This window comes from Pantherophis guttatus, chromosome 7 (assembly GCF_059756535.1).
Source record: "Pantherophis guttatus breed Tessera chromosome 7, ASM5975653v1, whole genome shotgun sequence".
NCBI classification, from domain to species: Eukaryota; Metazoa; Chordata; class Lepidosauria; order Squamata; family Colubridae; genus Pantherophis; species Pantherophis guttatus.
In genome coordinates this window covers 89,837,684-89,865,265 of record NC_142069.1, presented here as the reverse complement: position 1 = coordinate 89,865,265, position 27,582 = coordinate 89,837,684, and the positions used below count along the sequence as shown (strand labels likewise).

The following is a 27,582-nucleotide window of genomic DNA, read 5'->3' as shown; positions in this document are numbered from 1 at the left end:
CTGCTTTTTTCTGAGCTGCCTTGCCTTTCAGCGATGGTGCTTTCACACACAATTCCTATCTTTTTTTTAAAATAAAAAAAATAAAATGAAAAATATAAGACAGTCTGTGCTGGATTTCTCTACACAGCCATGGCAATCTTCCACGGTGTCTTTGACAACCTTGAAAACTGACCTTTTCGATATTGTGGGTTGTTGTTGTATTTTTCCGCTCCTTTCTGACTCACTTTCTGCTTAATACATTTCCCCCCCATTCCAAATATCTCTTTATTTGTGGGCTCATTGTGAATCTGAAGGATATTCTGTGCCTCTTTGTTTCGAAGAGGATCCCTTGTAAAAGGATGGTACGTGATCCTGATGATGCAGATATACTGTGTTTCCCCAAAAATAAAACCCTGTCTTATATATTTATATATATTTTGTAGGGCTTTTATTGGGCAGACATGCAAAAATCAAGCTAGGGCTTACTTTCTGAGTAGGTTGTATTTTCAGGGAAACAAAGTAATTACCCATGTTTCCCCGAAAATAAGACCCTGTCTTATATATATTTTTTGTAGTGCTTATATTGGGCAGACATGTAAAAATCAAGCTAGGGCTTACTTTCTGAGTCGGTTGTATTTTCGGGGAAACAAAGTAATTACCTGTGTTTCCCTGAAAATAAGACCCTGTCTTATATATTTTTTTTGTAGTGCTTATATTGGGCAGACATGTAAAAATCAAGCTAGGGCTTACTTTCTGAGTAGGTTGTATTTTCGGGGAAACAAAGTATTTACCCGTGTTTCCCCGAAAATAAGACCCTGTCTTATATATTTTTTTTTGTAGTGCTTATATTGGGCAGACATGTAAAAATCAAGCTAGGGCTTACGTTCTGAGTAGGTTGTATTTTCAGGGAAACAAAGTAATTACCCATGTTTCCCCAAAAATAAGACCCTGTCTTATATTTTTTGAACCCCAAAATAAGTGCTTGGCCTTATTTTCGGGGAGGTCTTATTATTTTGGGGCGTGTGGAGCAAGACGGGGCTCCTCTTGCCATCTTACCTGATTTCCAGCTCTGTCTCCCTAACCCTAACCAGAGGAAATGGTGGGGACCGACTGTGCATGCGTTTAAATATTTTCGGGGAGGGCTTATTTTCAGGGGGGCTTATTTTAGCGCATGTACTCAAAAGCCCAATTGGGCTTATTATCAGGGGAGGTCTTATTTTCGGGGAAACAGGGTGCTTAATTTTGCTCACGTTATGAAGTGCCCACGGTATTTTTTAAAATAAAAATTGGCGTCCTGACAATTGCTGGAATCCAGCAAAGCAATTTCGGGACAAATATTTAACTTTGACAGAAAAAGTTAGATCCAAGCTAGATAGCTAACAACAAAAGGGACTATACATACACAAATATGTGTGTGTGTGTGTTAAAACATCGCATACCAGAACACAAAGATTATCTTGACTTTCCTGAGTTCAACAGGGGAGTCCTCCATAGAGTATATCAGGGGTGAAATTCAGCAGGTTCTGACAGGTTCTGGTGAACAGGTAGTGGAAATTTTGAGTAGTTCAGAGAACTGGCAAATACCACCTCTGGCTGGTCCCAGAGTGGGAGGGAATGGAGATTTTGCAATATCCTTCCCCTGGAGTTGGGTGGGAATGGAGATTTTGCAATATCCTTCCCCTGCCACACGCACCAAGCCACGCCCACAGAGCCGGTAGGGAAAAAAATTGGATTTCACCCCTGGAATATATATGTGTGTGTTAAAATACCACATATTGTAACACAAAGATTATCTTCACTGTCCTCTGTTCAACAAGGGATTCCTCTGTAGAAATTCAGATCAGTATTTATACAGAGCATGACATTCATGAGAACTCATGATTTAAATAATTTTTTTAAGCAATTTTTTCTTTCTTTAAAAAAAATGGCACACACCGTACTTGTGAAGTCAAAGTTCTCTATCTTCATTTGGGATTCAATATTTGCTTCAAAATGCAACGAAGTCTCCATCTTCAACACTTTCTGCCCAACCAGAAGACCGCCAAGGTCCCTTCAGTCCTAGACGTCTATGATCCTATGATTCCAGGAGAGTTTTCCCCCCAAGCCAAAAATTTTACAGTCCAAGATCCCTGTCATACATTCAGTTTAGGTTGCAACAAACACGTATGTGTGAGAACATCAGAGACAGGTGTTTGAGCCGTGAAAATGTTGACACACGAGAACTTCCTGGGAACAAAGGTGAAGGACTCGCCGAAACATTTGATGTTCTCCACGATCGACAAAACTGGATATTTGTGTGTGAACGTACAAAGGACTCTTGCTTATTTAGCTTGATGTGCTCTTCTCTATGTTAGTGACGTAACGGTAGCGTTTTGATATCTTGGGTTAAGTTTCCTTTCCAGTTTCTCTCTGTAAAATCTTTTGCTTTTTTTTTTTTTTTTTTTGCTTTTCACATTATCTCTTCTATCGGCCAGCCAACTTTGCATGAAATTTCATCTTCTGTGTGTTTCTTTCTGTGTTTCCTTTCCTTTTCCTCTGTTTGCGACTTTGCCCCGTTACTAATAGGATCAGCCTCTATGCACGAGGAGCTTCGCCACTGCCATGACGCCCACCTCTGTCTTCATTTTTCTGCAAGTTTTCATGTGGTGTGGATGGTCAGTTCCTTTCTCTAATTTTGTGTTTTGTTTCATTTCCCTCGACCCAAAGTTGTTGTTGTTGTTGTTGTTGTTGTTTTTTGCAAGGACACAAAGGGAACTAAGAATGCATATAACCGATGACATTATGAAAGGGAGGGCTGATGGATGTTAGGCTTCTTCAGAACTTGGTTTCTCTCAGGAAGAGGTTAGGAGCTGTTTAAGATCCTTTCCTTTCCTTCCCTTCCCTTCCCCTTCCCTTCCTACATTTTCCTTTCCTTTCCTCTCATCCCTTCCTTTTTTGTTCTTCACTTCCTTCTGTTCCCTTCCTACATTTTCCTTTCCTTTCCTCTCTTCTCCTCTCATCCCATCCCTTCCTTTTTTGTTCTTCCCTTCTCTTCCCTTCCCTTCCCTTTGCTTCTCCTTCCTACATTTTCCTTTTCTCTGCTCTCCTCTCCTCTATTCTCCTCTCATCCCTTCCCTTCCTTTTCTGTTTTTCACTTCCTTTCCTTTCCTTTCCTTCCTACATATTCCTTCCCTTCCTTCCCCTTCCCTTCCTTTCCTTTCCATTCCCCTTTCCCCTTCCCTTCTCTTCCCTTCCCTTCCTCTCCTCTTCCTTCCGCCTCCCTCCCTTATCAGTGTCCTCTCTTCCTTTCCTTCTTTCCTTTCCTTTCCTTTCCTTTCCTTTCCTTTCCTTTCCTTTCCTTTCCTTTCCTTTCTTTCCCTTCCCTTTCCTTCCCCTTCCCTTCCTACATTTTCCTTTCCTCCCCTCCCCTCCCCTCTCCTCCCCTCCCTTTTCTTTCCTTCACTTCCTTCCCTTCCATCTCTCCTTCTTCCTTCCTTCTTTTCTGAAACAATCTTTGGTTACTTCATATTTTTTTGGGGGGGTCATCAATTCACTTGTTCTTCCAACGTTCAGTCCTTCCACTCTCTCTCTCTCTCTCCCTCTCCCTCTCCCTCTCCCTCTCCCTCTCCCTCTCCCTCTCCCTCTCTCTCTCTCTCTCTCTCTCTCTCTGTCTATTGGGATCACCAAACTAGAATTTCTATTTTCATTTCATTGTTTTTGCAGATCTTTAATTTTGACATGGAAGGGATGGACCACAATTCAAGGAAGGGACATAGACTTTACACAGTTATCATTCCTAATCCAGTTTTTAGTCATTTTCTGAAGAACAAAAATCTCCTGGCCTAACTGTGGACTTCTGGTTGTCAATTAAGAAAGCATTTGACAAGATAGAACTTCTGATCTGGCTCCCCTTCTCATTCCTATTATGCATCCATATGCTATAGTCCCTGAATTTATGCAGACAATATGGGTATGTGGATCAGCCAAGATCTAATTTAAGGATTCGAGTCAATTTAATTAGAATTTGCATTTCGATTCAAAGAATTGTGTCGAGTCAGTTTGAATTTGTGGTTTGAACATCACTCTAAAGGATGATTTCAGTGAACGGTTCTTCAGTCAAAACTTTGCACAGCTCAAATCGGCAATATTCTTAGACAATGGGTGAGTTTGTAGAGAGCTAATACTGTGGAATATAAAATCCCCTGTAAAACCATAACAGCAACAAATCAGCAATCTAAAAGAACATGATCAGTCTGAAAATAACTTGGCTCGCTTAATATTCACAAAAACAATAGCTGTATGGTTTTTAGAAGTGCTGTCTGCTAATACTATACAAACATTGGAATCAGTGGCATTTCTTGAATAAATTTAATTTAATTTAATTAATTCAATTTATATGCCTCCCCTCTCCAAAGACTCAGGGCATCTGAGGAAAGTAAAACATAAGAGTAAAGTAAAACATAAGAGAACAAACATAAGAGATAAGAGCCTTGGTAGTACAGTGGTTTAAAGCACCCTGTTATTAATACAGCTGCCTGCAATTACTGCAGGTTCGAATCTCACCGGGCTCAAGGTTGACTCAGCCTTCCATCCTTTCTAAGGTATGTTAAATGAGGACCCAGTTTGTGGGGGCAATAAGCTGACTTTGTATAAATATACAAAAGTATGAAGGCTATTGCTTAATGCATTGTAAGCCACCCTGAGTCTCCGGAGAAGGGCGGCATATAAATCAAATTTAAATAAATAAATAAATAAATAAATAAATAAATAAATAAATAAATAATAAATAAATACACAATGTGCAGATGAATACAAGGAGGTGATTTTCTCGTATCACTTCGATGCAGATAGATTCTCAAAGGTGAGAGACTAAATTTGTCTTCCGTGACTTGCAGGTTCAAAGGATTAATCTGTAGGGGTGGCTGGTGGGGAATGTTGATGGAAAACCTGAATTTTGAAATATTTACCACCATTTAAGGTTGTTGAAAGCACAACAGGACTGCTCAATGTTGAAAACAGCCATGTACACCCACAGAGAAACTGGTCATACAAAAGGTCATGAATTGCGCAGAAATGGACAAATTAACGCTGAGTCTAAAAGATAAAGAGGCATCGTTATTTTACAATGTGTGGGAACAGTGGTATAACTGGACAGAACGGAGATAGATTGAAGATAGATAGTTATTAAGTATAAGTAATAGATAAAATAAGAATGTAAATACGCACAATTTAATTTCTGTAAATAATGCACGAATTATCGTCACACGAAAAACACCACAATTAGCTGTTGTTGAGTGAAATAATTTTTTTATGTTTTTAATGTAATAAAACTTTAATAAAGTGTTTAAGGAAAAAAAAAGGAAGCACAACAGGACCGTTTCTCTTTTCAGAAGTGTCGTTCTGTAAAGTCATAAATGCACATCAAGATAGAATAGAATGAAATAAATAATTATTTCTTGCAATTTAAGTGTGAAGTATACCTGATGTATACTTGAAGTATATGCAGAAGCCCCTTGATGATGTCGGGGCAGCTGGGCGGAGTCTCCCACCAGTTTTACTACCGGTTCTATAGAACCGGACAGAACCGGGAGCAACGCAGCACAGGACAGGACAGGACAGGACAGGACAGGATAGTTGCCAAGCATCTGAATTTTGATCACATGATCATGGGGATGCTGGGAAGGTCGTAAGAGTGAAAAACGGTCATAAGTCACATTTTTCAGTGCTGTCGTTACTTTGAATGGTCACTAAACAAACTGTCATAAGTCAAGGATTGCCTGTAATGAAATTTTCACTTTCCGGCAGTTCTGGAGAATCATATCATTGACCAGGACATTTATAGAAGATATCTCTCCATATTGTCTTACAATATCTCTAGAGGAAGTCATCTGTCTCTAAGAACTTCTAATAAAGTTAGAAGCATGCCTATATTAAGGAAAAAATGCATTTAATTATCTTCAGATATATTTTAAATATCTGATATTCATTTGTAATGACATCATGTTCCTCTAAGCCATTTCTGGCATTGGTTTATCTTCATAGAACATAAATATGTTGACTTATAGCTAGCTGGCTTTAGTTACTTTGCATGTATTCCAAGTGAGTATTCCACAATCAAGAGGAATATCTTCCTTCGGAATTGATCTGGTTTTGTTTTTTCGGTTTTTTTCCCCCTGTTCATTTGTATGCTGGCTGAACATAACCATTTTGGGGGTTTTCCCCCCGTTCATTTGGATGCTGGCTGAACGTAACCATTTCACCTCGCTTATTATACTTAGTCGATAAATACTCCCTGTGCTTCACATCCCATTACACTATGTGAAATAGTTGATTAGAAGAAGACAAAAATATCTGGATAGTGGATGGGGCAGTACCTGGAGACAGTGTTGTGATCTAGGAATGGCTTCCGGAGTCATTAAAACACACAAGTAGTCCCAAAAACATATTTATTGCAACAGCTGGGAATTCTGTTCATTCACAGCTGAGTCCCAATTAGTCCTTCGGGATAATCACCCACCTTTATCTCCTTTGACATGCTGCTAAAGGCCTTACTTGGCAAAGTCACATGGGGTCCAGAATCAAACAAAGATGCCGACTGGGAACAGAGTTAACAACGTTGCTTTCCTGCAAAGGTCTCACGTTTCTATGCTCCTCTTTTAAGCCTTATGAAAAGGGGCCAATCATCTCCAGGCCTTACTCCTTAGTTGTCCCTTTTGTTTTAAATGTTCTTGCCTTCTGGCAGCTCTGCACATGTGTGCACTAGGAACAGGCTCCTCCTGTTCCTCTGCCTCTCTCCTGTCAGCCTCTGGAGGCTCTGGAGTCCACGCATGACTCCCAGATGGCCCTGGCCCCATCTCTGCCTCTGACACAGAGCCCTGATCTGGGCCCTCCCCAGACTCCAGGACTGGCCCCTGTTCCTCCCCAGCCTCCTCACTGTCCAACTCCGCTACCAATTCTGCAGGCTGCTGGCGGACCACAACAGACAGCAAAAGAGAAGAGAAAGAACTGGGGGAAAAAAACCCCACAGAATACAAAGAACACAAAGTGAATACAAATAGACCAACCATGGCAAAAGAGAGTAAAGATAACCCCACTATCCATGTTTCTCTGAAAATATGATTAATGGCTCATTGAGTATTCTAAAAAAATACCTCATTTCCAAACTTCTGAATGCTTAAAGGATTTTATTCGGAGCTTTCTGAAAATAAATCTCTCTTTAGCTCCCTTTTCTCTGAGTCATTTATATTACGTTTCAAGGCACTGTTCTACATGCGACATGAATACCAATAAGGTGACTTTATGCATGCTATTTATTTGTAAAAACCGACACGACATTTTTCCAATATAGACAAAGAGCATGCGGTGGTTAGACAATTACTCACTCTGTGTGTGTGTTTGTGGGTGTGAGCAATTCCTTATTCCTTTTGCGTGACAAAACCCTTGCCTTTCCTTGCCTATCATATCAACACTTCTGCATCTAATTTACAGAAAGGGTGTTCTTGAAAAAAATCAAAACAGTTAAGATGACAGCCACAATATTGTGTTGTCAACACCACCTGTTTAGGATAGGATAGGATAGGATAGGGTAGGGTAGGGTAGGGTAGGGTAGGGTAGGGTAGAGTAGAGTAGAGTAGAGTAGAGTAGAGTAGAGTAGAGTAGAGTAGAGTAGAATAGAATAGAGTAAAGTCTTTATTGGCCAAGTGTGATTGGACACAGAAGGAATTTGTCTTCGGTGCATAATCTCTCAGTGTACATAAAAGATATAAGTGATAAATCATGATCATAGCCATCGTAAATACATTCATCATGAATCATAAGATACATCACTTAGTGATAGTCATCGGATACTAAATGAGCAATCAACATAAGTCATACTAGGAGACTAAATAAACAATATAAATCGTAAAGATGCAAGCAACAAAGTTATAGTCATGAGTAGAAAAGGAGATAGGTAATAGGAAGGATGAGAAGAATAATAGTAATACAGACTTAGTAAATAGTTTGACAGTGTTGAGGGAATTATTTGTTTAGCAGAGTGATGGCGTTCGGGAAAAAAACTGTTCTTGTGTCTAGTTGTTCTGGTGTTCAGTGCTCTATAGCGTCGTTTTGAGGGTAGGAGTTGAAACAGTTGATGTCCAGGATGCGAGGGGTCTGTAGATATTTTCACAGCCCTCTTTTTGACTCGTGCAGTATACAGGTCCTCCATGGAAGGCAGGTTGGTAGTAATTATTTTTTCTGCAGTTCTAACTATCCTCTGAAGTCTGTGTCTGTCTTGTTGGGTTGCTGTGCCAAACCAGATAGCTGAGCATTACACATACACACTGCACGCACATTGAAAGGGAGTGGGGTTGTCATCACACCTTTGCAGCTGCCATTTTGAATTTTGTTTTTGAATCGTCCCCAGATTCCGTAGCTAATGAAAAGTAACTTCCTTTCTTATGTTAGCTTACAAAGTTGGACACCTACTTTCCTTCTGTATTATTTAAGGCTGATAACCAAAACGAATAATAACCAAGTAATTTTGGCCAATAATCAAAATTAGTAATTTCAGTTTAGGAGGCTGCTAAAATACTTTGTGACCGAGTTATTTTAAAATGAGACCAAGTTATTTTAATACAAGGAAGAAAAAGACTAATCTCCTCTCTCTTTTAATATGTAAATTTTAATCTGTTTTTAAATTATTGGGGTGTTTTAATCTGTCCGGGCCAAAATGATTTAATTTGATTTTATCTGGTTTTTAAATTTTGTGTATTTATGTATTTTATTGCTTGGCTGTTCACCGCCCTGAGTCCTTCGGGAGTAGGGCGGTATACAAATCAAATAAACTAAACTAAACTAAACTAACTTCCCGCTCACACATAACCATATCTGAGGTCGCATTTTAATCAGCGCAGACTTGTGATAATAACTTTTATATTATATCGCGTCTGAAAGAACTGTATTGTTGTTTCCCTTGTGTGCAAATAGAAGCAGGAACCTATTATTTGTGGTCTCACCCAAAGTTTCAGGTATCTGTGGTTGATAAATAGGAATTTCATCCATTTTATAAGAGGAAAATAGAGGGTGCATATATCAGAAAAACAGAATAGCCATAGGATGCACAACTTGACTCCCCAATTTCCATAACCTCAAGTTCTTATTTTTCATAATTTCACAATCTGTTATTTTGCACTTCAATGAAACTCCAAAGAATAACAAGAGCTATCTATATATAAATATATTGCTGGTCGTCATATTATTATAAGGCTGTCACTTGAAAAAGGTTGAAATATTCATTTTTTTAAAAAATTGAGGCCAAGAACGGATAGATTTAACGGGCTACAACATGGCTGGCTGAAAAATTCTGGGAGTTGAAGTCCACAAGTCTTAAAGTTGCCAAGTTTGGAAGCCTCTGGGCTACAGTATTTAATGGGGCTGCCCTAGAGGTCTATCAAGAAAATTCAACTGGTTTAGGGTACAATAGTTTACAGCCGCAATAATGGGCAAATTTCGTTGTGCCAATATACTGCGTTATTGATTTACGACCACAAATAGAAAGGGTACTTCTATCACTAAGCCAGGCAGTCATTAAGTGAATTGTGCCTGATTTTATGACCATGTTTGCCATAATTATTAAGTGAATCACCCAGTCTAAGTGAATTGTGCGATTCAATGAATTTGATTTTTACAATTGCTTATTCAACGAAAGCAAACAGTACGAATTAAACCGGGGTGATTTTTAGTGGAAATCCTAAATTGTTACAAAACATCTTTGTTTGTTGATGATGCTTATGTAACTGTGATAATTCATAATCGCCAAGTAAGGGAGCAGACTTCAGCCTATGTGAAAAGGATTTTGGTCGCTCAACAGTGAGACGCTGATGAAACGGGCACAGGATTGTTGTATTTTCTGTGTCGCATGAGAAAAGTCCTTTCCACTTTCTATAGAGGGATGATCAAGAGCATCCTGTCATATTGCATTACTGTCTGGTTTGGAAGCATTCCTGCTTCCGGCAGGAAGGTGGTGCAGAGAGTGGTGAGGACAGCAGAAAAGATCATTGGCAATTCACTCCCTTCTATCCAGGGCATTGAAATGGTTAGATAGGGTCATCGACACAATGAACATGAGTTTGGACAAAGTAGAGAGACAGTGGAGGATGGGGGGTGGGATCCGGCACGCTATGGTCCATAATAATGTCATTAGAAACTGGATGGAGACTTTCTGGTATGACAGGCAAATTTGGGAAGTCACCACTAAAGGAGTACATCAGGTAAGAAAGTTCTGCATTGGGTAACTTGCTCCTCTAACATCAGGAATTCTAGGGAATTTAGGGACTGTTCAGAAGCCTGATGGTTACATGGGCCCACTCGGCGAGACTAAATTGCACAAAAGGGTTCCCAGTGAGAAGATTATTGCATAAAGAAGTCAACATCTGCCTAGTGATGTTTCAGCTAATTCAAATGAATCTCTTTCTCTCTCTCTCTCTCACCTACAGGATGATTCAGCCGAGTGTGGTGGAGTCTCTGGATTGAGTCCATCACTCTGGTCTATGGTAGGAATCCAGTTTATCCTGCTCTGGATGTTATCTGGCATCAGACTCTGCCAGTTATGACCGTGAGACACCCCAAACTTAATCTAAACCAACCGAGATCCTGCCAAAACGTTAGCCCACCATTTTCATTCAAGGAAAAAAAGGGGGGCCCATCTGCTCCGGCTGCAGATTCAATGGCGACGCCAGTGACTCGAAAAAAAAAAAATCTTCTCGGGGGGAAAGGCGCTCGAAGGCACCCACCGTGGCTGCATGTTGGTGTGTCAGATCTGTTAACACGTGTGTGTGAATGCTTCATCATCCAGGCCATTCAGAACCGAATTCTGTATGCGCTTTTACTGTGGAGTTTCAGGGTTGGGGGTAAAGTCTTCTTTTGTGTGTGTGCTTTTGAAGACTCCGTGTTGAAAAAAAAAGGGCTCCCCTTTAAAAGATCACCCCGTTTTCTGTTTGTTTGTTCGAACTCGGTTTTGAGTGGGTTGCACTCCTTAAACATTGGAATGCCCGATTTGTAAAGGAAAGGGGAAAAAAATACAACAACAACATTTGCCATTTCCTTCGCCTTCTGGTTTAGAATACTGATTATTTATATGCCTGCTTTCAACTTTCTTTGAATACAAACTCAACTTCATTTCACACCGGTTCGCCGGTGTCGAATCAACCATAAACCAATGCTGTGATTTAGAAACACAGAGACTTCGTCACGACTTCTCTTCCTCCTTCCATAACCATCGCTCCCACTGCCAACTTCAAGCCCATCAATGCAACGGCATTAGCACACCTGAAAATGTTTCCGAACCCCAGGAATTTAAAATATTCGGGGGGGTTGTTGTAGGGGAAAATTAAAATGATGGTCGGAAGGTGGCAACCGTTTTTAAAATAAAAAGGACTTTTTTAAAAAAAATGGAAAAGAAGAAAGCTAAAACATTTTTATTTAGGAAGCAGTGGTGGGCTCGATGTCAAAGATCTGGAGAACCTCAAGCGTTGAATTGGACACCACGAAGACTTTTCACCACGATGTAAAATGCCTTATAAACAGATCATCTTTGTTTTCCGAAAACGAATCAGCTTCCATAACTTCATGAACTGGATGCAAAGTTCTGAAAAAAAGGCGAGCTCGAAGCAACCGATGTCAAAATGGAGTAGGTTTTTTTGTTTTTTAAAGGAAAACTTCTCTCTTCATCCCACAATCCGTCCTTCGTTGTGCAAGCTGTTAATAATGTCTGTATGGAACATCCCTGTTTCTTAGAGCACTGTCTTTCTGGTTTCTAAGTCCTCCAAAGTTTTCAAGACGCAACGTTTGTGAATACAAATGTCTTTTGTGAATATATTGAACATTGGTTTCCAAGGGTAATTTTTTGCATGATGACGAAGCTGCTATTCCTTTCAAGGTTTGGTTTTGTTTTTCCTAAATCCCCCCCCCACTTTTTTTTTTTGACAGTAGAGTGTAGTTTATTGAACAGGTCTTTGAGTGATTTTTTTTTTCTTTTCCTGTTGTGTGAGAAACCAAATATTGCGGTGTGATGCAATTCAATCTTAAGTTATATATTGTTAAACAGATATCTGAATCGACTGTGCAATGTAAAAGCTGAAAAGCGGAGGAGGGTACATTTAATTACCTTCTCAAATGGGGGGGAAAATGGGTTTTACAAATGAAAACATTCACCTGAATTACTATTTACAGGTCCAACTGAAATCAGATTGACAGGCATTTATTTCAGGGTTTAAAATAATAATAATAATAATAACTGCTTGTTTCCAGCAAAATTATCCCCAATTATTATGCAGTGTCTTACCTTCTACTTTACATCACAAATAGCAAAATCGGGGAAAAAAAATTGATTGAAAAAAATTGGAAAACCCAAACAAATCCCTAGAACATAGAGTGACCCTTGGGTTTGAAATAAAAATACTGATTTAGCCTGAACTCAACCATCAGTCCAGTGAGTAAATGAATTAGCTTGGAGTACAGAATGTTGTAGACAGAGAAGAGAATATTTTCATCAAGGACTTTTAAAACTAACCAATGAATGTGTGGCTTTCTTGATATCGCGGAATTCTTCTAAAAACCGCAATTCTTTGTAACGAGAACCCCCATAAAATATCATTGCACTGGCAAGTGACTTCCATCTGATGTTGAACCCAAAGATTTTTGAGGAATTTCTGAGAATGTATTCATCCTAGACGAATGGCAGGTTTTTAATTTTTTCCCCCCTCCTTTGTCCGCTTCCATTTATTTTCTGATTTTAGCTGAGCACGCTAGTGAATTTTCTTCATTTCCTCATTTTCACTTTAGCGGATCTAAAACAATTCACTGCGGCCAACTTGGCATGGCGAACTCACCGCGGGATAAGAGTTACATTAATATCGAAGAAAGGGTGGAACAGACACATTAAAGAAAAGATGCAAAAATGGGAATGACAAAAATTAAAATCATCTTTTAATTATGTTGAATACTTAAACTGAATTGTTGAATTGTCCGATGCGGCGAGTTGGCTGTGGCGAGTTATCCCATTCCTCACTTCAGCTTCTTCTAACTTTGTTATTAAAGTTAGAATTAAAGTTACGAGTTAAAGTTATGAGCCGTGGTGGCTCAGTGGTGAGAGTGCAGTACTGCAGGCTATTTCTGGTGACTGGCCGAGATGGCAGTTCAAATCTCACTAGGCTCAAGGTTGACTCAGCCTTCCATCCTTCTGAGGTCGGTAAAATGAGGACTCAGATTGTTGGGGGCAAGAGGCTGACTCTGTAAACCACTTAGAGAGAGCTGGAAAAGAATTGTGAAGCTGTATATATTGCTGTTAAGTTCAAGAGATGATTAAAGAAGGAATGATGAAGCGAGGTCTCCTAATTTTTCTACTTTTTAAAAAGGGAGTTTTTGCAGGTGTCCCAATCCCAAAGAAATACTCTTAATAGAATGGAATGAATATAATTCGGATTGCAACTTGATTCTTTTCTAGAGAACTTAGAATGGGCTAGCAAGAATCTGAATGACGATTAATGGTAACCAAACGACACAGAAAACTTTAAATCTTTTGTGTGTCTAGTGGTTTCATGGATATTTGGCAGTCCAGGTGTGGTAGCTCTACAGTTCACGGCTGACAGGCATTTCATACCTTAGTCCAGGAGTCCCCAACCCGTTTGGTTCTGTGGACTGCTGGCGGTAACTTCGGCAGAGAGGGGGAATGGGTTCTAGCACAGAACATAAATCCTACACATGTGCAAATGAACCTTCGCACACTCGTGTGCCACTTTGGTGGACCGGTTCCCAATGGGCCACGGCCCAGCAGTTGGGGACTTCTGTCTTAGTGAACATCATGCTTGCCAAAAATTAGTCAGAAATGTGCTATATTTCATTGCTTCTATCCTCATTGTCTCACCGCTTCTGTTCTCATTGAAGATAATTCAGCTTATTTAGCATTAAGGGAGTCAAATCCAGCTTGCTTCTGTTAAAGAGCAGATTGGTTATTTTTATTTATTTATTGGGTTTATTTATTTGTGGTCTCACCCTGCGAGACCACAGTTTATTTATTGAATTGATATAGCTGCCCGTCTCGCGTGTATCTGTCTCAGGGCAGCGCACACGATGAGAAATAAACAGCTGATCGGGAACGGGAGGGCAATTCCTTAAAAATCGGCACTGCAGATCAAGTCACTTGCTTCATTTTTTGCTTAACAATAGAGTTTGCCTTAATCGAAATATTGGTCCTCATCCTTAATTTGCAGAATTTTTTTTTAAAGAATCGCTTTCTCTGAGCAACATCGCCAAGGAGACTTTCCACCAATTCCATCTGTATTTGGGTAGCTTGTAGCCTCTTCGGATGATTACTTTTTGTCAAAACGTCTTTTCAGGTACTGCTACTAACTACTTCCTGTAAATAATGCTTACAGTTACAATATCTACATCTATTATTATTAATTATTATTTTTTTTTAAAAAATGCCTTAATTAATTCCTAGTCTTTGCAAAGGATAATTTCATGGTAGGTTTCTCCTCTTTCTCTCCAAAGATGGAAAGAATACAGCTTAATTCTCCTTATGGGAACAGGAAGTTGAGTGTTTCAAAGTCAATTCATAAATAAAGGCGTAGCATATGCATTAACCAGGAATGGTGCGGTGGCCTAGAGGTGGAGCTCTCGCCTCACAATCAGGAGGCTGTGAGTTCAATCCTAGGTGGAGGCAGATATTTCTCTCTCCGGGCACAATGAGAATATATCTGCTGAACAAAAACTCCTCATTGGAGACAGGAAGGGCATCTGGCCAGTAAACAGTCAGCTCCGTTCAGTTGCCCAGACTCTCAGATTTATGGGGTCATTAAAAAGAGATTATATGTATTAACCAGGAAGCAAGAAGCTTCTACTTAAAGTGGTAAGTCACCATGCTGGAAGAAGCCACAGATATAGGCATAGCTGGAAGATGCAGTGAGGTTCATGTAATATAGGGGGAAGTAGACTTAAAGGGTTTTTTTGTCTTCTTTGCTGTCACCTAGTGGTCAGATGGAGTTTGGCATCCCAGATCTGGCAGCTTTGCAGACTGAGTTCTGTACAGCTGTTAGAAAAACATCAGGATTGCTTACCACGTGAGCAGTTCCTGATCAGCGTGTTCCAAGATGACATCGCTAAAACCATATCAACTTGAATGCATGGATTTCTGCAGGATCAAATTCTATAGGAGAGTTGCAGAAAATCCTTGCCTGAGTAGCTCCGAGTAGCATATTATCCATGCGTGTGAGCACAGATCCTCATTCTGGCTCATATTGCAACCAAATGAAAACATACAGTAGTGGCCAAAATTGTGGAAACCTTTTTGGGAAAAGTGTATTTTTGAGGTTTGATGGCTAATAACACCACTTTTTTGGGGGAAGTCTCAAGATAATCCTATTCCACTGCTGGAATGGCCTGAGAATAGCCCAGACCTTAACCCAATAGAAAATCCATGGAGCTGACTAAATAAACTTGTTAGTCAGAAGCAATAAAACCCAGTTAATAGAAGCCATCATTCAATCTTGGTTTCACATTATAACTGCTACAAAACTAAAAGACTTGGTTCACTCCATGGGAAGACGTTGTAAGGCCGTAATTTAGTCTGTTGAGCCTGGATAGCTCAACAGACTAAAAGCCTGTTATTAACATTCAGCCGTCTGCAATTAAAGTAAGATCGAATCTCGCCAGGCTCAAGGTTGACTCAGCCTTCCATCCTTTCTAAGGTAGGTAAATTGAGGACCCAGTTTGTGGGGGCAATAAGCTGACTTTGTATAAAATATACAAAAGGATGAAGGCTATTGCTTAACGCATTGTAAGCCGCCCTGAGTCTCCGGAGAAGGGCGGCATATAAATCTAATTTAAAAAAAAAATCATGCTAAAGATTACCCAACTAAGCATTAACTGACATGGTGATCATTTTTCTATATCTCGTTTTTTTCTATGGTGATCATTTTTGTAGATCTCATTTTTTTTCTACCTGTCTCACTTTTCTTTATACAATAACTGCTATTCTAATAGCAAATCCTTCCTAAAAGTTACTGCATTACATTCTTGATTAAATTATCTTTCCATTGAAATATAATTTTATGGTACTACTGAAAAAAAAAAAGTGGTGTTATTAGCTAATTTTAGAAAATACACTTTTCCCAAAAGGTTTTCATAATTTTGGCCACTACTGTAGCATCAGGAAACAAGAAGCTTTTACTTAAAGTGGTAGGACATCCATGCTGAAGGAAACTTTAGCCTAGCACTTAGAAACCTGGACTTGAAGCTTTTTCTCCTGGGATATGTCATATTTGGCTGGAGGAAGAAGTAATTTGAACAACGTTGGCAGAAGAGAGACTCCAGTATAAAGCCTGAACAAAGTTTTTAAGTGTTTTATGAATTCCCTTTCTATTGCTCTAAAGTCATCCCCTTTTTCTACTTGGCCAGAAATCTGGTGGAAGTTTTCCTTAAGACTTGGCATACAATGAGCAACCCTACCTCATTCGTTAAGGATTCCCAATGTCGGAAGTCTCCAAACTATTTAGACCTTGCCACTTATTATTATTTTTTTGGGTTGGGCAAAAAGAAAAGAAGAACGGGATTTCACTTTAAAAAAAAATAAATGTTGGCTTTCCCGTAGGAGTGAATTAACCTCTGCAGAATCCAGGTTTTGACCCTAAATTAGAAGCTAATTTTGGAGAAGTGTCTCTGGTCCTAGAAGTTCAGTTTCCCATGGCTTTAGACCTTTTTCTTGGCATATTTAGAAAGCATCTATTTTTTGGCCATTTATGACATCAGAGCTCTAATGTCAGAGAGAGAGAGAGAGAGAGAGATAGAAGGTTTCTCTGGGGGCTGAGAGGAAAGATCTGTGGTTGGATATCCCCCTTGCAAGATTGGAGTCCTTTTTCAGAGTTTTCCACCCCTGTGACCCCCAAAATTATCTCCCAAAGATTGTAGGATTGCAGGATAATGGGGTGTTGGCTCTCATCCTTTAGAATTCCCCCTCTGTTTGACCCTCGTTCTTCGTATTTAAAAGCAGTGGTGGGATCCTGCCAGTTTAACAATTGGTTCGATGATTGTGTACTTCACTGTGTGTGCGCGCAGTTTTACGAAAACTTACCTTCTGCGTTACTGCTGGGGAGTAACACAGCTGAGGCACGGCGATCCGTTCTGACGCGTGAATCAGCTGAAAAGATATAGGTCAGTAAAGCGCAGGGACGGGTGGACCAACCTGATAGTCAGAGCAAACCGGTTGGTTCCCAGCTGATCGTCGGAGCTACCGGTTCGCCCAGAACCGGTAGAATCCCATCCTTGTTTAAGAGTGGGGAAAAAAAGCAAAATTATCTCTTTCACCGGAGTGTTCTACAGTTGACTGATTCTACCTGTCTTCAAAATATCGATACCTATTTGAATTGCGTTGGTTTTGAGGTTAGGTTTCATGCTTTGTGTTGCTGACAATAACTACTTAAGTCGCTTGCGTGGTGATAGAAGCAGAAATAAGGGCATTTCGAGATGAATTTTTTAAAAGAAAGGATGAGCAATTCCAGAAAGAGCTGAGTGTCCATTGGACACATCAACAATTCCTGGTTGCCCTCAAAAGAGATTCAGAAGTGTTCAAAAAAACATTTTTTTTTAAATAACCCAAAAGCATTTTGGATACAAAATGGAGTGTTTTGAATTCAAATTGCTGGAGGTTTTCAACAATAAGTTTGGACAACTGTTTTTACTGGGGTGATATAAAGTTTCCAGTCTTGAGCCGGAAGTTGGACTAGAAGACCTCCAAGGTTCCTTCCAGGCCTTGGAATCTACGTTCTATGTTCTTCTTCTATTCCAAATGCCTTACACATTATTCATATACAGTCAGCCTCCTGCCCCTAAAAATACGTAATGCCAAATTTTTCAACTCTGCTTTGTTTCACTGAGGTTTTCCCTGTGTCAAGTTTGATTTAGGGTTACATCTAAAAGTGCACAGAACTAACATGGAAAAATCAGACATTTCTTTGCAAAGTCTGATGTTCTCTTTCCTGAAAGAAATATCTGTTTTTCTGAATGTCAATCAAACGATAAACGTTTTCCTAAAAGTCTTCTCCAAATTTCTGGCTTAGTTACTAGAAGGTCACTGATGTGCCTTTAATAGACATCTGATATTTTCTACATTTGATACGTTGAAGTAGAAGTGAGCAAGAAAAAGATATCAAAAAAGAGAATCCGATTAGTTGAGTAACTTTCTGATGGTCCATATTTAACCAGGTTCCCTCTCCTGGTTCAATCCCGCTTTCCCAAAAGTCGCAATCTTATCACAACTATTAGCAAAAGTTCCAAGGTGTAACCAGTACAATTCAGTGGCTGCTATCTACAGATCTTGACCTTGAACATGATCTCTGGTGATTCACAGAAGCAGGAGACTTTGACCTACTGAAGGAAGCACAGTTCTGATTTTTTCAGGAGCAGATGATCGACGAATATTGTGATTTGCTATAGCTCCTGCACCTGATGTAAGACTTGCATCTTCTGGAGCGGTTAAGGGATCTTGAAGAACAGTTATGGGATCTTGAAGATCTCCTGCTGTGGGAGCCAACCACCCCTTCATTTAGTTTGGGTTGGTGTGCATCTACAAATATTCCTTTCCCAGCTTGTCTCATGGAGTCTTTGCGATCCCACCGGCTGACTCGAGAAGACAAATTTTCGACAATGAGACATTTATTCTGTTTCTCCAGGTGGTGCGTTTCTTCTGTCATTTCATGGACGGCGGTTGCTGAAATGATCAGAATGACTCCCCCCACCTCTTCCATCTCTAGAACGGACTGTAGCGTGTTGAGTTGTAACTCTTTTCACATCGCAGAACTTTTTTTCCATCCAATTCATCGAACATATCCTCGACCTCTTCTGGGATCTTCAAACTACACACTTCCTCCCTCCTTTCTGAGTTCATGCCATTCCCTTGTTTGTTTGTTTGTTTGTTTTTACAACAAATGGTCCATCAGCAGGTCAAGAAACCATGGATGGAAGCTACTAAAGGAGAGGGACAACCTAGAACTAAGGAGAAACTTCCTGATCATTGGAACGACTTGCCTCCAGAAATTGTGGGTGCTCCATCACTGGAGGTTTTTAAGAAGAGACTGGACAACGATTTGTCTGAAATGGTATAGGGTTTCCTGCCTGAGCAGGAGGTTGGACTAGAAGATCTCCAAGGTCCCTTCCAACTTCGTTATTCTGAGTCCACCAATCCAAAACCTCTCTTCAGATCAATGTCTCTGAGGTGTCCATATCCTTTAAATCAGGGTCCCCAAACTTGGCAGCTTTAAGACTTGTGGACTTTAACTCCCAGAATTCTCCAGCCAGCTGCTGGCTGGAGAATTCTGGGAGTTGAAGACCTCTGCAAGAATCTCTCTATGTCTTTCTCTCTTTTGCCTGGATTCAGCCTTCCAATGAATCCATGACAGCCACTTAAGATAGAATTGTCGTTATTAATTGCGAAGTCATGTCCGACCCATCGCGACCCCATGGACAACGTTCCTCCAGGCCTTCCTGTCCTCTATCATCCCCCGGAGTCCATTTAAGGTCACGCCGACTGCTTCAGTGACTCCATCCAGCCACCTCGTTCTCTGCCGTCCCCTTCTTCTTTTGCCCTCCATCGTTTTAAGATAGAATAGGATTAGTTAAAAAAGAAAAGTGCAAGCATCAGTCGACAAAGACTGATGTCCTCGCCTCAACTCACACATCTGATATTTCTACAACGTCATCTTCACTCAGAAGAAAACCAGAATGAATACAAATCAAACTTATCCCTCTTCCCTTCACTTCTCACAGAGGTGGAATACATATTAACTGCCATTTTCTGCTGTAACAACTCAGGCTGATTCACCTTCTCCAATTTCCCCAGGGTTGTTGTGGGTTTTTTTAAAAAATCAATTTTAGTATCCCTTTCCATGTTTCTAACGCTTAAGGCTTTCTGCCTGAAACTTGATGAGAAAAACCAGTATTCCTCTCATTTGTAAGTTTTCCTACAGGGTTCCTTTTACTGGCCTCGCTGCACTCAAATACGGTCCCATTTTGAGTGACTTTTGCAACTTAAGTGTTACTTGCTCTTTTTTTTTTTTTAATTTGATTTATATGCCGCCCTTCTCCGGAGACTCAGGGCGGCTTACAATGTGCTCAGCAATAGCCTTCATCCTTTTGTATATTTATACAAAGTCAGCTTATTGCCCCCACAAACTGGGTCCTCAATTTACCTACCTTAGAAAGGATGGAAGGCTGAGTCAACCTTGAGCCTTGGCGAGATTCGAACCCTGCAGTAATTGCAGGCAGCTGGTCTTAATAAGCTTAATAACAGGGTGCCTTAAACCCCTGTACTACCAAAGCTCTTCTTTTGAACTCTTCAGTATTCATTAAAAGGATGCAAAAGGGGAATCCTTTTCTCCTCCGTGGGATCTTAAGTGTGGTAGGAACTGTGTTTCCTTCACATCCTTCTGAGTCTAGGTGGCCTTCTCCAAGTGGAAAAGATTTGGGGCCCTGTGTCCAGGTTTTTCAGCACACAAACTGGTCCTACCCTTAACATCCTCAGCCTGGTCATCTACACAAATCACATTTTCCACCTGGCTGGCATCTGCGACAATCCTCTCTTTTTATTGTCCTCTTTGGGGGTGTTGTGTTTCTCTTCAGGGAGGTGAGTCTGAGTCGCTGCAGTTCCCCTGGTCTTCTCTTCTTCTTCTTCTTCTTCTTCTTTTTCTTCTTAAACTTCTCGCCGTTCCTCTGCTGTCAGGCATCACCGTTTCCTGGGTTTGGGATCAGAAATGGGCAAGCAGTGAGTTAGCCCTTTAATCCAACCTCCCCTGTTTAAGACAAGAGACTTTTTCCTACCCTGGTCAAACGATTGTCCGGTCTGTTTTTTGAAACCTTCCAGCAATTGGCATTCAAAACGTCCCATTTTGAATCCAAAAAGCTTTTATAATCTCCCACCCCAAAAATTATAATAATACTAATCCTCTTTTGTGTTGTGAGGTGAAGCGCCCCATCTTTGTTCGTTCTGGAAGCGTTTGAAATTCAAGACCGTTCCAAAATGATTGGAAAAAGATTCGTTTTGATTTTGAAAGAAGATTCTGGAAATGGAGCATTTATAATCTGGGGTATCTCGAATTTGAAATTAGTATCCAGTTGAATGTTTGAAACATGTCCTTAATTGTTTTGTTGTGAGAAGGTTAGCATACCGTCGACCCCTTTAGCAAAGCAGTAGTAGTAGCACAGGTCATAGAAATAGTTGCCGAGATAAAATGAATTACTGTATCTTACTCATTGGACATTTCTTTCCTTCCTCCCTCCCTCTCTCCCTCCCTCTCTCCTTTTCTTTACTTTTCTTCTTCATCCATCCATCTATCCCTGTCTCCCTCCCTCCCTCCTTCCTCCCTTCACCTTTGTTGACTCTTCCCTCCCTCCCCCTTCCTTCCTTCCTTCCTTCCTTCCTCTCTTCTCTTCTTTTCTTTTCTTTTCTTACTTTTCTTCTTCCTCCATCCATCCCTCTCTCCCTTCCTCCCTTCACCTTTGTTGACTCTTCCCTCCCTCCCTCCCTCTTCCTTCCTTCCTTCCTCCCTTCTTTTCTTTTCTTTTCTTTCTTTTCTTCTTCTTCCTCCCTCCCTCCTCCCTTCACCTTTGTTGACTCTTACCTCCCATCTCCCCCTCCCTCCCTCCCTCCCTCCCTCCCTTCTTTTCTTTTCTCTTTCTTGAGTTTTACTAGACTTGGGTTTAATCATTCCTTCTCATAGTGTAATTGGATTTACTGTTAAAAATAGTTATGCTGTTAAAAGAACAACAACATATGTAACAGAGTTGCTCCTTGTTTTACAACTTCTGGCTATTCACGGGACGTAGAGAAGTTGGTCCAACCGTTTCCATTTTTATAATAAGCCTGGAATGCTTCTTATCTGACAACTAAATCATCTCTGCTCTGGGTATGTGGGGGGGGGGTTCTTTTGAGAAAAAGCAAAACAGCTGGACGATTAAATGGCTTAGTTCTTTCCTTCTCCCCCTCCATCCCATCTCTCATTGCAACACAACCAGCATTACTGCCAAACCATGAAGTGTGGTCCATATTTGTATCAAGTTTTTAACATGACATATATTTCCCCGAAGTCTGATTGAGAAGGTTTTTAGGTCTTGTTATCTTGAACAATTTTAGTATCATCCCTTTCGATGTTTTTTGAGGCTTTTTCTTGCTGAAACTTGACGAGAAAAATCAGTATTGCTGTCGTTTGTAAGTTTTCTTACGGGGATTCCTTTTACTGGCCTTGCTGCGCTCAAAATACGCAGTGCCCCATTTTAAGTGACCTTCGCAACCTAAGTGTTACTTGCTCTTTTGAAGTCTTCAGTATTCGTTAAAAGGGACGCAAAACCCTCCGTGGGATTTTCAGCGTGGTGGGAACCCATCCTCCTCCACGTCCTTCTGAGTCAAGGTGGCCGTCCCCAGGCTGAAAGGATTTTGGGTCCTCTGTCCAGGTGTTTCAGCACACAAACTGGTCCTGCCCTTAACATCTGGTTGGTCACCATGGAAATCTTCTAAAAGACTCCATGGATCAGATGTAAGCACGTTTTTTTTTTTAAAAAAAGAACGACAGCTGCGTAACGGTCTTCAAAATGGGGGTCTTGAACCCTCTGTGTGTGTGAGAGAGGCTTTCTCCACTCTAAATTCATGGAATGGACATGGCAGGAGGGATGAGGCAATTGTTGAGATGTCCCTTCAAGATGCTGAGCTTATTATCTTCCTTGGTTCCACCGAAGGCGTCCCTCTGTCGTGGTTTCTTTCCTCTGAATTATAAGCTTTCTGCTGAATGTATTGACATAATTCCAAGCAAGGGATACGATTTCGAACTCCTGGGGTCAAATTCCGAAAGGAAATTATGAAGGAAAATTAAAGAAATGGGGTGGGGCCTCGGGAAGCCAAAGGATTGGTATCATCTAGAAGCCACGGTGATATTGTACGTTGTTCTGGTGTCATAGTGCAAATGATGGAGATTTCATAACTGACATCGTTTTCACCACCAGGCCTGTCCCTCACCCCTTGTGGGGTGTGGGGAAGGGAGAGACCCATAAGAGAGAAAAAAAAATGACCTTGGGTCTGAATTGACATCATTTGTGTAGCTGTTCCTTGGAGTCCGTCCTCTGCGTTTTGCAAAATTGAAGGAGAACGATACAAATTCAAATGTCGATGATCTAGAATTCCTCCTTTGGTTTGTATTTGGGACAATTGTTCTCCAGAAAAGACAGGCCACGTAATACGTTTCCTTAAAACAGGGTCCTATCTGTGGGTTGCTACTCCCCACCCCACACGTTGTCATATTGCATTGTTTAATATTGTTAATATCAGCGTTAGAGTATTGTAAACAGAAGGGTGGGGATTGACAAGTGTCCAGTGCTTCATGGTAACCCTAATTAACTAATGGTTTGTTCATCAACCTTTGGACCTATTCTAGAAAACTGGAGTTCACACCACAGAGAGATATTTTGGTTTGAGATCAAGCGATACCCTTCGGTCCAAATCCTATCTGGACTCGCAGTTGAGTTGCGACAAGTCTAATTGACCTTCCGAATACCAGAGTGGATGTTTCAATCATGATTTGGAGTGGTTTGTACTGGGGTGGGGGGGGGAAGTTAACCTATGACCCGGGACCTCCCCCCCATTCTCTTCAGTGCTGCTGAATGGACAGATCAGTCTTTCTTCCCTTTCAACGCTACTTTTTTTGTGAATTTAAAAAGGCTGAAATGAGGCATAAAGCGAATTGTTTTGTAAAAATTTGTATAATACTGTGATAAAAAAAATTAATAATTTATAATCTTAAAAAAAAAAAAACCTGTTGTGTTGGATTATTGTGGAATAAACTGTATATTCAGAATAAAAGTTTATCCTTTGAATCGATGGCTTGTCTGTGGATTGCGAAATCCCTTTGTTTTTAAAAAAAGATAGCAATAGCGTTTAGACCGCCTTCTGCCGCCAATAGCCTCCCACCGGCCAGTACGCTCCCACAGAGAGGGACTCATCAGGGTGCCGTCGGCCAGACAATGTCAGCTGGCGACCCCCAGGGGGAGAGCCTTCTCTGTGGGGGCACCTGCCCTCTGGAACGACCTGCCCCTGGAGATACGCACAATACTAGACCTCCGGACTTTTTGTCGGGCCCTGAAAACACATCTTTTTCACCTAGCCGGGCTGGCTTGATCCCATCCCTTCCGTTTTAATTTGTAATTGTTTTAAATGGATAGCCAAAATTATTTAAATGTTTTTTAAATCGCTTTTAAATTTTATATGTTACGTTTTACCATGGCTGTTCACCGCCCTGAGTCCTGTTGGAGAAGGGCGGTATACAAATTAAATAAATACTAAATAATACAAGACAAGGGGCTGGCAACCTTAAACACTCAAAAGAGCCATTTGGACCCATTTCCCACAGAAAAGAAAACACCGGGAGCCACAAAACCCTTCCCGTGCCTGACTATTTCTTGAGCGACCACAAAACTAGCATCTGTAGTTGAATTAAACGTTCTGTTTTCTTCTGAAACTTTTCTTTTCTTGGATTTATCCATGGTTGGCCTATCAGGGGGTTGAAAAGGTCAATAAATTGGCGGTTGTGACTCATATATTTTGAGCAACAGGGAGCCGCAGCAGAGGGATGAAAGAGCCACATGCGGCTCCAGAGCCACAGGTTGCTGACCTCTGGTTTAGACTTATGTACTGCCCCATAGTGTTCTACAGCACTCTCTAGTTTTTTCCCCAGATCTACTGAAATGAAAGGGGTTGCCCCACATTAAACAGGATACACTGTGTTGCTCAGAAGTGGGTTTCACATAATTTTACCACCTTTTCGCTGCGGGCCGAAAATGTGAGCGTGCGCACATGTTCACTTCACTCGCGTGCTCACCTTCCACACATGTGTGCGCCTTCCGCACATCTGTGCAGCCTTCCACACATGTGCTTTACTCACATGCACAGCTTGCACACACATGCACGTGGCTTAGAAAACGTGGCTAAATAGGAAGGCATAGCGCTGGGGCGGGTGGACAGGCCCACCCCCATCCACAGGTCACCACTACCGGTTCACCCAACTGGTGTTGTTGTCAATTACAATTATGTCAGAATAACAAGAGTTGGAAGGGACTCTGGAGATCTTCTCATCCAACTTCTCATCTTCTCATCCAACTCATCCAACATCGTGGCGATCAGTTTTGGTTGCCCCGATGTAAAAAAAGATGTTGAGACTCTAGAAAGAGTGCAGAGAAGAGCAACAAAGAGGATTAGGGGATGACTGGAGGCTAAAATATATGAAGAACGGTTGCAGGAACAAGTTCAAGTTCAAGTTCTATCTGCCACTCACCTCAGTAGAAATGGGAATGCTGACGATTACACGAAAGATATCTTTATTATTTCCAGAAGACCTTTTGAGTCATGCAAAATTGATACCTGGCTCCTATTCGCTTTTGCTAGATGGATTTTTTTTTTTTTGAAACAACCCTTTTTAAGTGCATTACCAAATTGTAAAACCACGCTTCCCTGGAGCAATTGAACTTTTACAACAGCTTTCAAGATTCTTACACCTTCAGTTAAAAAACAAGGGGGGCGGGGAGAGGGAAGATAAGCCCTCGGCCCATGGAAATGTTTGGGGTCCCAGTGTAAAATGAATTCTCTATCGCAATTGCACGCTCTTTAGCTAATGCCAACTGAGAATTCTCATTGAATTCATGTAAGCTTCAATTGCTCTCCATAAGACGCATATTAACTTTGAACGCTCTACTGCCCCCTTATTTATAGTCAAGGCATGTTCCACCCAATTTTAGTTGACAATATTATTCAAGCAAAACCCTAGATAGATATTAAATGGATGATCAAAGCCGTAGCCAATATATCTGGAAATCAATGACTAGGAGCATCTGGTTATGATAACAGAATAGAGTAGAGTAGAGTAGAGTAGAGTAGAGTAGAGTAGAGTAGAGTAGAGTAGAGTAGAGTAGAGTAGAGTAGAACAGAACAGAACAGAACAGAACAGAACAATAGAGTTGGAAGGGACCTTGGAGGTCTTCTAGTCCAACCCCCTGCTTAGGCAGGAATCCCTTGAACCATTTCAGACAAATGGTTGTCCAATCTCTTCTTAAAAACTTCCAGTGTTGGAGCATTTACAGCTTCTGGAGGCAAGTTGTTCCATTGATTCATTGTTCTCACTGTCAGGAAATTTCTCCTTAGTCCTAAATTGCTTCTCTCCTTCATTAATTTCCACCCGTTGCTTTTTGTCCTGCCCTCAGGTGCATTGGAGAATAGCTTGACTCCCTCTTCTTTGTGGCAGCCCCTGAGATATTGGAAGACTGCTATCATGTCTCCCCTAGTCCTTCTTTTCATTAAACTACCTTCAAAAGTATCCACCTAAAAAGACTTTATTCAACTGTGCTAAAGTATTGTCCATCTGGGTGTTTTTCTGAACTACATTTTCACCGAAGGGTTCAAGTACTATCTGGTGTCCACCTTGGTAGACATGAGATCAGAAATGCTGACGATTCCACAAAAGGTATCATTATTATTTCCAGAAGACATTTGAATTCCAGCAACTGTCCTTTAGATGTTTCTAGCCTCCAGCCCCCTAATCATCTTTGTTGCTCGTCTCTGCACTCTATAGCTCTGAGAAGAGACGCAATCTTCAAGAATCTAGACAGATGTCTACCGAAAATTCAGGGTGGGCTCCTTTTTTTTTCTTTTAAGGTTATTTTCCAGACAGCCAAACCTCACCGACCAAACTCATGTACGTCGTCAAGGCCACATATATTTAATATAGGATCTATGGTGGAGGCTAAAACATCTGCAGGAGGGGGTAAAAAAATACCCAAATTAGCAGCATGGTTTCTTTTTTTTTCCAGTTGACTTCCTCAGTGTTTTGTCTTGTGGTTTTCCATTTCAAAATTAATATTTCTGAGTTGATTGATCTGGAGCGTTCACATCGTGGGCACCCAACCGAAAGAAGGAAACGTATTGATTTAAAACACAGGAGACAATTTCCGAAACGCTCTTCGGGTTCCTAAAACATCTTTCTAATCCAGAACAGCAGGCGTGCTATTCTCAGCCAGTTTTCTGATCTCTTGCCTTGTCTGGTGTTATAGTTTTGACATATCTTGACGTCTTTGTTTTGACAAATAGCCTTTTGTACATCCTATGCTATGAAGTACAGATGTGCTGTGGATAAGGAGCTCCGAATAAGAGCATTGGACTATCTTCCTGGGACATCCCTCTGTGTAGCATTTGTAATCGTTTACAACTGATTTATCTATACAGGTAGTCCTCAACTTACAACGGTTTGTTTAGTGACCATTCAAAGTTCCATTCCCCACCATTCAGTCAGACCTGAGGAAGCTTCTTGGAGGAGAAGCGAAACATCTTCAGAGAAAAACCAAGAAAGTTCAGTTAAAAAAAGCATCTTTGGGACAACGATGACCTGGATGAGTGAGAATCTCCATAGACATTCAAAGTTACAATATAGTTTAAGGAAAAGAAGGATTAAGGGGTGACATAATAGTGTTCCAATATCTCAGGGGCTGCCACAAAGAAGAGGGGGTCAAGCTATTCTCCAAAGCCCCTGAGGGCAGAAAAAGAAGCAATGGGTGGAAACTAAT

General features: G+C 40.8%; 1 protein-coding gene and 1 pseudogene across 4 annotated transcripts in view; one reads left to right on the top strand and one right to left on the bottom strand.

Annotated features, from left to right (window-relative positions):
• CACNA2D1 (calcium voltage-gated channel auxiliary subunit alpha2delta 1) overlaps nt 1-11,827 on the top strand; it is a 335,884-nt gene extending 324,057 nt beyond the window's left edge. For 2 of the 4 annotated variants that reach the window (XM_087873415.1, XM_087873413.1), the window contains one exon: nt 10,434-11,827. In XM_087873415.1, coding sequence (XP_087729541.1) covers nt 10,434-10,550 — 117 coding nt within the window. In that variant the 3' untranslated portion in view covers nt 10,551-11,827. Of the gene's footprint in view, nt 1-2,544; nt 2,634-10,433 lie in introns of all 4 variants that reach the window. The other 2 variants (XM_087873412.1, XM_087873414.1) reach the window with 2 other exon arrangements.
• Nucleotides 11,828-18,213: 6,386 nt separating this feature from the next.
• LOC117675802 (serine/arginine-rich splicing factor 5 pseudogene) lies at nt 18,214-18,820 on the bottom strand (annotated as a pseudogene).
• Nucleotides 18,821-27,582: the final 8,762 nt, after the last annotated feature.